The following is a 13,922-nucleotide window of genomic DNA, read 5'->3' as shown; positions in this document are numbered from 1 at the left end:
AGGGCATGTACCTTGGTTGCGGGGCACATCCCCAGTAGGAGGTGTGCAGGAGGCAGCTGATGGATGTTTGTAACTCTCTATCCCTCTCCCTTCCTCTCTGTAAAAAATCAATAAAACATATTTTTTAAATAAAAATAAATGGAAAAAATATTCTCAGGTGAAGATTTTAAAAATAATAATAAAAAATAAAAGAAAGAAAGAAAAATCTCGGATATCCCTCAGGTTTCTGGCTTGAGCAACTGGGATAGATGGAGGTCTAAGGGGACAAAGATGGTGGCTGTCAGTCACCTAGCATAGTGCCTGGAACAGAGTAGGCTTTTAATAAATATTTTTTTAAAGAATTTTTTAGAGGAAGAGAAAGGGAGAGAGACGGAGAGAGAAACATAGATATGAGGAGGAAATACCCATTAGCTGCCTTCCACAGGCGCCCCCTAATGGGATGGAGCTTGCAACCTGGGCATGTGCACTGACCAAAAATCCCACCAGCCTTTCCATGCAGGGGAGGAAGCCCACCCCACTGAACCACCCGACCAGGGCTAAACATTTCTAAATGAAAGGACAGTTGAGTGAACTGGTGTGAGAGAATATAGAGCCTTCTTCAGCACATAAATAAATACCTATTGAAAACATTCACAAGAATAGCCCGCTGGAGTGGCTTAGTTGGCTGAGCATAGTTCTGTACACAGAAAGATTACTGGTTTGATTCCCTGTCAGGGAACATGCCTGGGTTGGGAGCTCCATCCCCATTAGAGGGTGTGCCAAGGCAGTCGATCAATGTTTCTCTCTTACATCAATGTAGCTTTCTCTCTCTTTTCCCCTCCCCATCTCCTTCTCCCTCTTCCTCTCCCTCTCATTCTCCTCCTTTTACTACATCCTCTCACTCTCCCTCCTTCTCTCTCCCTGCCTCCCATCCTCTCTCAATGCATGTCCTCAGGTGAGGACTAAAATAAAAAGATCACAAGCATTGATTTTCTTGCTTCATGCTTGCTGGAATAAAATCTTGATTTGCTAGAACTACACATTTGTAGAAATCCGAACTCCTTATTTTCTTATTCATTTTGTAGATCTAAAGGACCATGGATCTGCCTGTGGATGAGTGGAAGTCGTACATACTTCAGAAGTGGTCTTTGCTCCCAAAATCCTTTCGGGACACAATCTGTACAGCAGAGACTGTGAGCGATATCTTTCTTCACTCCTCTTCGCTTCTTCAGTGAGTAAATGGAAGCTTTAACCGGGGAAATTTGGATCTGGAAAATGTTCCCAGGTGTCATTTGCCCTTAAGTTATCTTTTTGATGGAAGGATTAAATTTAAATTTTTAGATTTTGGGACATTCAGCAGTTCTTGCTATTTCCAGTGTTTCCTAACCTACTATTGTAGAAAAGGTAGGGATGCTATTTAGCTTTTTCGGTATCAATGTTATGTTTTAATAGTAAGTGCTTTGCTATATAGTCACTAGGCTGTGAACATTGCCATTTCCCAAAGGTTGTAGTGGAGATTTACTAGCTGTACACAGAAATTCCTAAGTGCTCAAATTCGGAAGGGACCTTACAGGATTAACTCCAGTATTTTTTAAACTCTCTTGACTACTCTCTTCAGTAAGAAATATTTTATATCCCAGCCAAATACACATACGTATACAGTATATATAGAGAGAAAAACTGAAACAAGAGTTTCCTACAAGTTCAGTGAATTTTTATTGATCACCTATTTTGCACCACACATTCTCTGAACCTAATAAAAGACGTCAACCCGCAGATTCCCCAAGCTTAGCAAATCCCAAACAATGTACACATAAATAAAACCACACCTAGGGACAGCAGACTCCAACTGCCAAAAACTAAAGAAGGAAGACGAAATCTTAGGTGGCAGCCAGCTCCAACGTGGCACCATGGCTTCCCTCAGACCCTTGTGAAACCAGGATTGTCAAAAACAGGACCAAGAAGTTCGTCGGCGGTCAAACCAGTATGTCAGAATTAGGCGGAACTGGGGAAAGCTAGAGGCATTGACAGTAGGATGTGCAGAAGTTCAAGGGCCAGATCTTGATGCCCAACGTTGGTTATGGGAGCAACAAGAAAACAAAGCACATGCTGCCCGGGGGCTTTTGGAAGTTTCTGGTCCATGCCTTCAAGGAACCTGATGTGCTGCTGATGTGTAGCAACTATTCCTGTGTGTGCTGAGATTGCGTATACATTGTATTTGTGTTAGGAAAGCCATAAAATTCTAAAGGAGGGAGAGAGAGAGAGAGAGAGAGAGAGAGAGGGAGGGAGGGAGGGAGGGAGGGAGGGAGGGAAAGAAGAAGAAGAAGAAGAAGAAGAAGATGTTACCCATCTGAAAGTAAAAATAAGACAATGACTGATATTTTTTTCCAGTAAAATTATGGAAGCCAGAAGACGATTAAATGGCACATTTAAAATACTAAAAGGAAAACAAAGCAAAATAAAACTTGCCAATCTAGAACTCTGTACCTAATGAAAATATCTTTCAAAACTTGGGAAGTGGTAAAAGTACTAACCATGGGGGGAGGGGGGAATGCTCAACCAACTGAGCCACACCACCCAGGACACAAATCAATTTTATTGATCTCACTTAAGACCTTTCAGGGGTTTCTTTTGCTCTTATAATAAAGACTAAAATTCTTACTATAGATAGCCAGTAAAGACATTGCAATCTCACCATTGCTATCTCTCTGGCTCCTCTTTCATCACATTCCCCTTTCAGACATATTGGCCTTCTTTCAATTCTTTGTTTGTTTGTTTAAGTTTATCTTTATTATTGAAAGTATTATAGATGTCTCCCATTATCTTCCCCATTGCCTCCCTCCCCCCTGCTCCTGCCCCATCCCCTTATTTTTTTTTATTAAATTATTATCTGTGTACATATCTTACCATTGCCCCCCCCCATTTCAATTCTTGATATGCATTATGCTTATTCATACCACATGGCCTCCACTTATATTTCTTCTGCCTGAAATTCTATTTCTATCTCCTCTTTACTCCACCATGCCCTAAGAACTAATTAACTTCTGCTCATCCTTCAGAATCATATAAATCTTTCCTCAGAAAGCTTTCCTTAGATCCCAGCTGGGTCATATTCATTTTTAAAAAAATATATTTTATTGATTTTTTACAGAGAGGAAGGAAAAGGGATAAAGAGATAGAAACATCCATGAGAGAGAAACATCAATCAGCTGCCTCCTGCACACCCCGTACTGGGGATGTGCCTGCAATCAAGGTACATGCCCTTGACCGGAATCGAACCTGGGACCTTTCAGTCCACAGACCGACACTCTATCCACTGAGCCAAACCGGTTTCGGCTCTTTATTTTAATTTTTTTTAAAATATATTTTTATTGATTTCAGAAAGGAAGGGAGGGAGGTAGAGATAAAAACATTGATTGGCTGCCTCTTGCATGCCCCCTACTGGTGATAGAGCCCGCAACCCAGGCATGTGCCCTTGACCGGAATCGAATCCGGGACCCTTCAGTCCGCAGGCTGATGTTCTATCCACTGAGCCAAACCAGCTAGGACATGTTTATTTTTTATACATTTATAACACTGCATACTTTTCCTTTTTATATATGTGTAGTCATTTGATTAATATCTGTCTTCACTACTAGACTATAAACTCCATAAGGGCAAGGACCTTGTCAATATTTGTTTGTCTTTCTTTAGACAAGAGCAGTGCAGTGTCAGAAACACAAGTACTCAAATACTGATTGAATGACAGTTTGATGATGTGTATAAAGCTCTTAGTTCTGTGACTGACACATATTAATGCTAACTATGACACATAAATGAAGACCTCATCTATATGCAGACACATAAACATATGTTTCAAGCTCAAGGTAGTCATTTTATCTTTGTGCCAGCAACTAACACAGTGTCTTTCTAGTTCTTTTTATGTATTCTCATTCATTTGTAGATAAATATGCACATATCTTTTTTATTCTCGGTTAAATTATGTTATGTGTTTTGTTCTGTGAGGTTTTTTCCCCAACATCACACCTTAATCTTTTTAGCAACTACATGGTATTGCTAGTGTAATATGGCAAATTTAGTTATTTTTTTCCCTGTTGATGCGCAATTAATTATTTCTATGTTGTTTTTCTTTTCTTTTTTTTTTCTTTTTTTACTGTTACATACAGTTCTATGTTTTATATGTTTTTGTACATGCATTTAGAACTTAACATAGGACCTGAGAAGAGGAATTGTTGCATCAGTGGTTATGAGCATTTAAAATTTGCCGAAACCGGTTTGGCTCAGTGGATAGAGTGTCGGCCTGTGGACTGAAGGGTCCCAGGTTCGATTCCGGTCAAGGGCATGTACCTTGGTTGCGCACACATCCCCAGTGGGGGTTGTGCAGGAGGCAGCTGGTTGATGTATCTCTCTCATCAATGTTTCTAGCCCTCTATCTTTCTCCCTTCCTCTCTGTGAAAAATCAATAAAGAAAAAAAAAAAAGAAAAAAAAAATATATATATATATAAAATTAAATAAATACTGCATAATTGTCTTCCAAAGAGGCTTTACCAGTTTACCACAAATAGCATATGAAAATCACTTTCCCATGTCCTCACCAACATTAAAAGCAACAATCTTTAACTTTGCCAACCACAAGGACAAAATAATCTTGGTTAATTTTCATTTTTCTGATTACTAGTAAAGTAATTCACCATTTCCAATATTATCACCCATCTATAGATCAACTGTGAATTGTTCATTTCTGCCTTTTGCCCATCTTTCTAGTGAGTTATCAGTCTTTCTCTTATTAATTTGTAAATATGGCTGTGTAATTCTTTGTTATATATGCTACAAATTTTTCTTTTAGTTTATTATTTATCTATTTTACTCTCAATGTCTTGCATTATATATAAATTATGTGTATATGCTTTAACTTTTACTCATCCATGTCTGTCATTTTCTTTTTGGCTTCTGGGTTATGTGTCTTACTTAGTTAGGATAGTTTACTATACTCAAAGATTATAAAAATATCCTTTATTTTTTTCTAACTTTTTTTGTTTGTTTTGTTTTTAGTTCTCTAATCCATCTGGAACTTATTTTTCTGTATGACATGAGAGAGTACTAGACGTATTTTTCCAGATAATTTTTTTCACAGTATTTATTGAATAGTCAGTCCATCCTTTCCCCATGGCTTCAAAATACTACATTTATTAAAAATTAAATTTCTGCCTGGCTGGCACGACTCAGTGGTTGAGCATCAACCCATGAACCAGGAGGTCATGGTTCAATTCCTGGTCAGGGCACATGCCCACGTTGGGGGCTTGATACCAGGTATGGTGCATGCAACAGGAAGCTGATTGATGATTCTCTCTCATCTGTCTCTCTCTCCTTCTCCCTCCCTCTTCTCCCTTCCTCTCTCTGAAATTAATTAAAAAAAAATATATATATATATATATTTTTTTTTTTTTAAATATATTTTGATTTTTTACAGAGTGGAAAGGAGAGGGATAGAGAGCTAGAAACATCAATGAGAGAGAATCATCAATCAGCTGCCTCTTGCACACCCCCTACTGGGGATGTGCCCGCAACCAAGGTACATGCCCTTGACTGGAATCGAACCTGGGACCCTTCAGTCCGCAGGCCGATGCTCTATCCACTGAGCCAAACTGGTTTCGGCAAAAAAAAAATTTTTAAAGAATAAAAATTTAGCCCTCTATCCTCTAAATAGAAATTCCAGTCTCTAAGTCTCTGAGACCACAAGATCCCCAACCACAACCCCCTATCACGTTACATAATAGAACCTCATGTGTCCCAATGATTTGCAAATAATCATTTTCAAGTGCAATTGTAATCAGACAACCAAGGGGTCCAGGCTGCCTGTCACTACTTGAGCCAATTGAGCAGAGACAGGGTTGAATCATATATAAGCAGTATGGGAGAGCAACAGGTCATCCACAGAAATCTGCTCTGCAGCCCCCCATAAACCAGCTGCTTATATAGGACAAGGATTACATGGGAAGTAGGATTACAGGCATTGGAAAGTAGACAAGGTATAATGGGTACAGGCACTAGGGCAGGGGATTGTAAAGGGTGGTGCCTCTGGGACTAGATTGTTTCAGCCGTGAGGTTGTTAATCTTTCCATCATGATAGGCAGTTCTTTTTTTAAAAAATATATATATTTTATTGATTTTATACAGAGAGGAAGGGAGAGAGATAGAAAGCTAGAAATGTCGGTGAGAGGGGAACATCGACCAGCTGCCTCTTGCACACCCCTACCGGGGATGTGCCCGCAACCAATGTACATGCCCTTGACCAGAATCGAACCTGGGACCTTTCAGTCCACAGACCGATGCTCTACCACTGAGCCAAACCGGTTTCGGCATGATAGGCAGTTCTATGGAAAGGAGGATGGACTGCATTCCATGTTAGCTCCCATGTCTCAGGAGAGGCATACAACTCTCAGCCAGGTTAGAATGTGCGTTCTCTAAGCCAGTGTTTTTCAACCTTTTTTGGGCAAAGGCACACTTGTTTCATGAAAAAAATCACGAGGCACACCACCATTAGAAAATGTTAAAAAATTTAACTCTGTGCCTATATTGACTATATATAAAGTAATTCTCTTGAATAGGAATCAAATAAACACAAAGAAAGTATTTTATAATTACTTTATTATGAAATAAAATTAAGTAAACAAAATAGTGAAAAATTATAAAATTCTTGTCTTGTCTGCACCTACGGCACACCAGGCAACATCTCGCGGCACACTAGTGTGCCGCGGAACAGAGGTTGAAAAACGCTGCTCTAAGCAGAACAGAACCATCTGGTTAATAGAGCATGATTAATATTTCTTATCATTGTAGCTAGTCCCCAATATCCTATTTCTGCCCCTAACACAATGATTTAGAGTTTTCCTTGAAATAACAAAGCCTTCCTTGAAATATGTTGTGGGTGGTTTTTTTTTTGTTTCTTTCTTTCTTTCACCATCAAGACCTGAAGATGAGATGTTTCTAAAAGAGCTTTCTAGAGGTTACCTGGTGGGAAAGGACCCCGATGCTCCCCTTTTCTACAGAGAAGAAGGAAACAAAAAATTTCAGGAGAAGGATTATGTGGGAGCCACAGTGCTGTACACTAAGGTAAGACACTCCCAGCTCAATGGGATGGGGCTATTTCAGCAGTTTAACCAGGCATATTTCCTCAAATGCCCAATTGTGTAGCCAGGGGTAGCTTTGTCTATGATTTGTGGATTGGATTTGAAAAAGAAGGCTGACAGGATTCCCCTGTTGGCTATATTCTGAGACCAAGGGTGGTTGGTATTGTATGTCCTGAGTTCAGCAGTCCTTCATACACCCTGGAGCGGTAGTATTGGACCGTTCCCCTACCTGTTCATGTCTGTCAGCTTTCATGGAATTGTACGCCATTTTTGTCTAAAGGAGGCAATTGTTTGATAGAGAGCGGCTAGATTTTTGGTTAGCCACCGTGTGACTTAGGTGAAGTTAGAAAGGAAAATAAGCTCAATTGCCACAGCCCAGTTGAACTCCATTTTGAAGGTTATCAACAAATATTTAAAAATTACACTAATCGTCAATGATCTCTAGATTTTGAGGAGGAATACTGGCTTTTATCAACCTTTTGCTGTTGTTGTCCTCCTTCATGGTAGGAACTGGAACAAGATCCCTAAAAGATTTCCCTCCATAACTTTTAAAAGATAAATGCTATATAGCCCTAACCGGTTTGGCTCAGTGAATAGAGAGTCGGGCTGCGGACTCAATGATCCCAGGTTGTATTCCAGTCAAGGGCATGTACTACCTTGATTGCAAGCACATAACCAGTAGGAAGCATGTAGGAGGCAGCTGACCTATGTTTCTAACTCTACCCCTCTCCCTCCCTCTCTAAAAAATCAGTAAAATATATTTATTTATTTTTAGAATTTTTGTGATGAGTTTATTATTTATTGATTGATTGATTTTTTTTTTTTTTTTACAGAGAGGAAGGGAGAGGGATAGAGAGTCAGAAACATCAATGGGAGAGAAACATGATCAGCTGCCTCTTGCATACCTCCTACTGGGGATGTGCCTGCAACCAAGGTACATGCCCTTGACTGGAATCGAACCCAGGACCCCTTCAGTCCGTAGGCCGATGCTCTATCCACCGAGCCAAACCATCATGGGCAGTAAAATATATTTAAAAAGAAAAGATAAATATAGATTTAAAGCAAGATGTATCACTCTCTGGCACCGGGTCTGTGATCTTGTATATTAAAAGAATGAGTGTTGCCCTAGCCGGTTTGACTCAATGGATAGAGTGTCGACCTGCATACCAAAGGGTTCCAGGTTTGATTTCGGTCAAGGGCATGTACCTTGGTTGCAGGCGCCTCCTTAGCCTGGGCCCTGGTCAGGGCTTGTGCAGGAGCCAACCAATCAATGTGTTTCTCTCACATCAATGTTTCTCTCTGTCTTGCTCTCTCTTCCACTCTTCCCAAAAATCAATGGAAAACTATCCTTGGGTGAGGATTAACAAAAAGAGTGTATAAATTTGAAAGTGTACTATTACTGTGAATCTTTAGCAGGCCTATCAGACCTACAGCAGCAGCTTCGATAATTGCTAAAAAGCCCTGCTTTGTGATGTTGTAACCAAGTATTTAGCTGAATAATGCGTTAGTGATTGCTGAAGAATTAAAACTCATTAGATGTAATGATCCACTGATAGGTGGCTTAGTTCTTCAGAGCTAATCTCTTCCACTTTATGTGTGCACCATAAATGTGATCCCTGGAAATTGTTACAGAAAAAGCATATAAGCCCAGCCAGTGTGGCTCGGTGGTTGAGTGTGATGACCTATGAACCAAGAGGTCACAGTTGCATTGCCAGGTTGTTGGCTAGCGCTCCAGTGTGGGATGTACAGGAGGCAGCTGATCCATGATTCCTTCTCATCATTTCTGTTTCTCTCTCCCTCTCCCTTCCTCTCTGAAATCAATAAAGACATATTTTTAAAAAAGAAAAGAAAAACACATAAACTAAAAAGTAAAATCAGACTGAAAAAAGACTGGATGTGGAGAGAGACGGACCTTCCTATTTCATGAAGCTAGTATTTTGGTGATTATGATACTTGGCAATTTTTAATAAGTGATTTTCTTTCTTTTTTATAATAATAGTTGTTGCTTTTGATTGATTGCAAGTGCAATATATGTTTACTTGGAAAATATAGAGAAGCACAGAGAATAGAGAAATCCCATAGCCAATGACAGGCATTGTTAACATTTTTGCTTGTATCCATCCAGCCACGTTTTCCTCTGAAAATACGTCTTTTTTTTTACAAAATTGGGATAATGCTGTACTTACTGCTTTGTAACCTGCTTTTTCCTCGCTATAATTTATTGTGACCATTTTCTCATGTTATTAAATTTTCCACTAGAACATGATTTTTTACGGCTGGCTTAGTGTTCCATTACAGAGAACTACACTTGATTTAACATCTAACGTTGGCAGATTGTTTGGTATCATAAAGCTGCAAGGAGCATCTTCCCACGGAAATATTTGTACACATCTGCTTATTTCCTTAGGATTCAGTTCCCAGAAGCGCAGTTGCTGGGTCAGTTGAGTGTAATTTTTTTAAGGCATTTGGTACTCGATGCTGAATTGTTCTCCAGGAGAGAGTTGGTTAACATCCCTTTAGCAGATTATGGGAATACTCTCATACCTCTATATCCTAAGCAACACTGGAATATTATGGTTTCATTATTTTATCAAGGCATTTTTGAATAGGAAATGTGTTTATGTAGTTGGAATTTAAAAAGTGCAAGATTATACAGTGTAGTCTACTTCCTCTGGCCCCAGCCACCTCATTTCCCATGCCCAGAAGATACGGTATTAAATGTATCTTTCCAGAGCCACTTTGGTCTCTATAAATAATGCAAATAATCTCCCACTCCTGCGCACACACACAACTTTTTAAAAATTATTTGTTTTAGCCGAAACCGGTTTGGCTCAGTGGATAGAGCAGCGGCCTGTGGACTGAAGGGTCCCAGGTTCAATTCCGGTCAGGGGCATGTACCTTGGTTGCAGTCACATCCTCAGTGGGGATGTGCAGGAGGCAGCTGATCGATGATTCTCTCTCCCCTATGTTTCTGGCTATCTGTCCCTCTCTCTTCCTCTCTGTAAAAAAATCAATAAAATATCTTTTTTAAAAAAAATTATTTGTTTTAGAGGAGAGAGAGAAAAAAAAAACCACATAGATTTGTTGTTCCACTTATTTATGCATTCATTGGTTGATTCTTGTATGTGCCATGACCAGGGATCGAACCCTCAAACTTGTTATATGGGGACAATGCTCTAACCCAGTGTTTCCCAACCTTCTCTCATGATGAGAATCACCTGGTGGAGTTGTTAAAACACAGATTCCTGAATCCCAACTAAGAAGTGCTAAACTAGAATTTTTGGGAACATATAGGTAAAATTGTATACTTAACTAGTGCTCTAAGACAGATTTTATATACAGAGCACTAAGTTAGGTATGCAATTTTACCTATATGTTCTCAAAAATTCTAGTTTAGCACTTCTTAGTTGGGATTCAGGAATCTGTGTTTTAACAACTCCACCAGGTGATTCTCATCATGAGAGAAGGTTGGGAAACACTGCGAACCAACTGAGCTACCTGGATAGGGCCACACTCTTTTTATACAGTCTTTAGCACTGTCCTTTTGCCACTTAATAAATATCTTAAGATCTTTTTTACATATAATTGATGTCCTATAGATGAATATTCTATCTTGCTATTTAAAGCAATTTTGTGATGCGAAATTTTGCAGGTATGTTATTTTGCACATATCTATAGGATAAATATATGTCTGTAGGATAAATTCTTAAGAGAGAAATTGCTGGGTCAATGGATCCGTATAGTTAAATTGCCTTCTATAATCATGAGATTAATTTACCCTCCCACTAGCAACACATGAGAATCATTACTATCCCACTTTTTTACCACCTCAGTGTCCTAGCAATTTTATTTTTCTTTGCCAAACTAATAGGTAAAAAATGGAATCTCAGTAAGGTTTTAATTTGCATTTAATTTGCTGTTTATGAATGAGGTTGAGTATTTTTTATATGTTTTAAGAGCCATTTATATTTCCCATTAGAACTGTCCATATAATTTACTTATTTTCCAATTGAGTTATTGTTTGTCATCTTATTGATCTGTAGGAACTGTCCATAAAGTAAAGAAATGAGCCCTTTGCCTATAATATGAGTTGCAGATATATATTTCCAGTTCAGTGTTTGTCTTTTAATATTGCTTTTATTGGTTTTTACTGTAAAGAAATTTGTTATTTTTATGTGGTTAAATTTATTAACCTTTTATGACTTCTGGGTTTTATGTCATAATTAGAAAGGTATTCCTCACTGCAACATCCTGTTAGACTATTTCTGTGGTTTCCTCCAGTGCCCTTATAGTTTCATTTTTTTGCATTAAGATTTTGATTCATTTGGAATTTATCCTATAGAAAGTCTTATCATATATAGAGAACCAATTTTACTTTTCCTCAGTGGCTACCTATTCTCCCCAATACTTTTTACTGAATAATTCCCATCTTTTCTCCAGTGCTTTGAGATGCTACTCTTTTTACTATTAACTAGAGGCCCGGTGCACAAAATTCATGCACAGTAGAGGGGGGGGGGGGGGAATCCCTCAGCCCGGTCTGCATCCTCTCGCAATCCGGACCCCTCGGGGGATGTCAGGCCTACACATTCCTCTCACAATCCGGACGCTGCATGCAACAGTGACCATAGTTTTCATACAGGTGAAAGGCATCTTGCTGTTGTATGGGCAGTTACAGTTTTTGCCCTGATTATAAAAAGTAATACAGCCGAAACCGGTTTGGCTCAGTGGATAAAGCGTCAGCCTGCGGACTAAAAGGTCCCGGGTTCGATCCCTGTCAGGGGCATGTACCTTGGCTGCGGGCACATCCCCGGTAGGGTGTGTGCAGGAGGCAGCTGGTCGATGTTTCTCTCTCATCGACGTTTCTAGCTCTCTATCTCTCTCCCTTCCTCTCTGTAAAAAGTCAATAAAATATATTTTAAAATAAAATAATAAAATAAAATCCTTTAAAAAAAAAAAAAAAAAAAGTAATACATAACATGATTCTTCTGAGGCAGTAGTATCATTTCCCCCATCTTATGGATGGAAAAACTGAAGCAGAAAGAAATTAAGTAATTGGCTTTGTCACACAGTCATAAGTGTCAGAATCAGGATTGACCACTGAATGTGCAAGCCAGAGTCTATGCATGTCATCGCTGCATCACCCTGTTTTTTCAGTGTTAAAGCAGTCCTGCCAGGTTTTAATTTTTAAATCTAAGAGACTGTTCCCAATATATAGCGTAGGGCCCCTAGGCCTGGCTGGTGATCAGAGCCATCTGTGGGGCAACTGGCGGGTGGGACGATTGGGGGGCCTCAGCTGGTACCTGCCTTGGCTGGCAGCCTGGCACTACCCACTGGCCAGCCCTGCCCCCTGCTGCTGGTACCAGTCACCTCCCTCTGAGGGGGCAGACACTCAACACAGGAGGGGGCAACCAGTCGTTCTGCTGTTTGATCTATTTGCTTATCAGGGTTTTATTATATAGGAACCGTGGTGGTAGAACAAGCATGGCCCTTCTCTGCTTTCATTTTCATGTATTTGGCTCTCTCTGTATGACTTTCCCATTTGTTTCCCATATATCATAGTGCTTCTTCTTTTGTGAATTTCTATTTGTGCCACTCACTCTTTGTTATGTGCAGGATTATGCTCCTCGCTTTTCATTTTCCTTTCGTATTGTTTGTGCCTGAAGAAGCTGTGTCTGATGCTGTTACCTTCCAAATGCTTTGAGTATTTATTTCTACACTTGCTCTTCGCAGCTTTGCTCAAAACTAGTTAGAAATGAAGCTGAAGCAGGTGAAGCACATAGAAATCCAGTAAAATTTCCTAATTGCATCCAGTGTTTAGTAGTAGAGCCCCTGTTATCTGAAAACAAAACACTTAAAGATGCTATTCCTCATCTATTCCTTTAACTGGTTCATTGGTTTGCAGGGAGTATCACATTCAAGGCCAAACACTGAGGACATCTCGTTGTGTTATGCCAATCGCTCTGCAGCCCTCTTCCGCCTGGGCCAGTATGAGGTGAGTATCAGGATGCCGGGGTGATTGGAGAGGATCTGGAGGAGGTTTGTCTCTGCTTCTACCTTAGAACGCTAAAATTGAGCCTGGCCAGCGTGGCTCAGTGGTTGAGCATGGACCTATGAACCAGGAGGCCACGGTTCAATTCCCGGCCAGGACTTATGCCCTGGTTGCAGCCTTGATCCCCAGTAGGGAGCGTGCAAGAGGTAGCCAATCACTGATTCTCATCATGGATGTTTCTGTCTCTCTCTCTTTCTCCTTTCCTCTCTGAAAACAATCAAATTCTATTTAAAAATAAATAAATAAAAATCAAATTGAGCCATGCTGCAATTAATTGAATTGGAAGCAAATTGATCTCCTCCCAGACTTGTTCTTTCTCCTGACTCATCTCACCAGTCAGACTTGATTATGTGGGATGGTGGTGGTTGATAAGAGATCATGCCACATTGCACAGGGTATTGGACTAGATCCAGTGGGTCAGCAGTTCTCAGTGTTGAGATCAGCTGTGAGATAAGTTGCTAATAATACTTCAGGTTCCAAGTGTTTGCAAACTATTGTGTGTTGTTTAAAAAATAAAGTAAATAAAAAACTAGAGCATGTTCAAGATGATTCCTGCAATAACATAGCTCACTTTAAAAAGAAAAATGTTTTATTGATTGTGGTATTGCTCTCCCATTACCCCTAACTCCCCCATTCATGCCATTACCCCCCTGTTGACTGTGTCCATTGATTAGGCTTATATGCATGCATGTAAGTCCTTTGGTTGGTCTCTGTCCCTTACCTCCACCCTCCCCTACCTTCCCTGAGGTTTGAGCTTCTGAAG

The 13,922-nt window shown here is 39.8% G+C and overlaps 1 protein-coding gene across 3 annotated transcripts in view; it reads left to right on the top strand.

Annotated features, from left to right (window-relative positions):
- Positions 1-13,922, top strand: part of SMYD4 (SET and MYND domain containing 4) — a 30,076-nt gene that overhangs the window by 611 nt on the left and 15,543 nt on the right. For 2 of the 3 annotated variants that reach the window (XM_084862899.1, XM_084862900.1), the window contains exons 2-4: positions 1,065-1,210; positions 6,949-7,093; positions 13,013-13,102. In XM_084862899.1, coding sequence (XP_084719025.1) covers positions 1,077-1,210; positions 6,949-7,093; positions 13,013-13,102 — 369 coding nt within the window. In that variant the 5' untranslated portion in view covers positions 1,065-1,076. The remainder of the gene's footprint in view (positions 1-1,064; positions 1,211-6,948; positions 7,094-13,012; positions 13,103-13,922) is intronic. The other variant, XM_084862901.1, reaches the window with a different exon arrangement.

The sequence above is a fragment of the Pipistrellus hanaki genome, assembly GCF_964339955.1.
Source record: "Pipistrellus hanaki genome assembly, chromosome: 16".
In the NCBI taxonomy this organism is placed as follows: domain Eukaryota; kingdom Metazoa; phylum Chordata; class Mammalia; order Chiroptera; family Vespertilionidae; genus Pipistrellus; species Pipistrellus hanaki.
The sequence above is the reverse complement of the archived record's forward strand: the minus strand, read 5'-3'. Positions and strand labels throughout refer to the sequence as shown.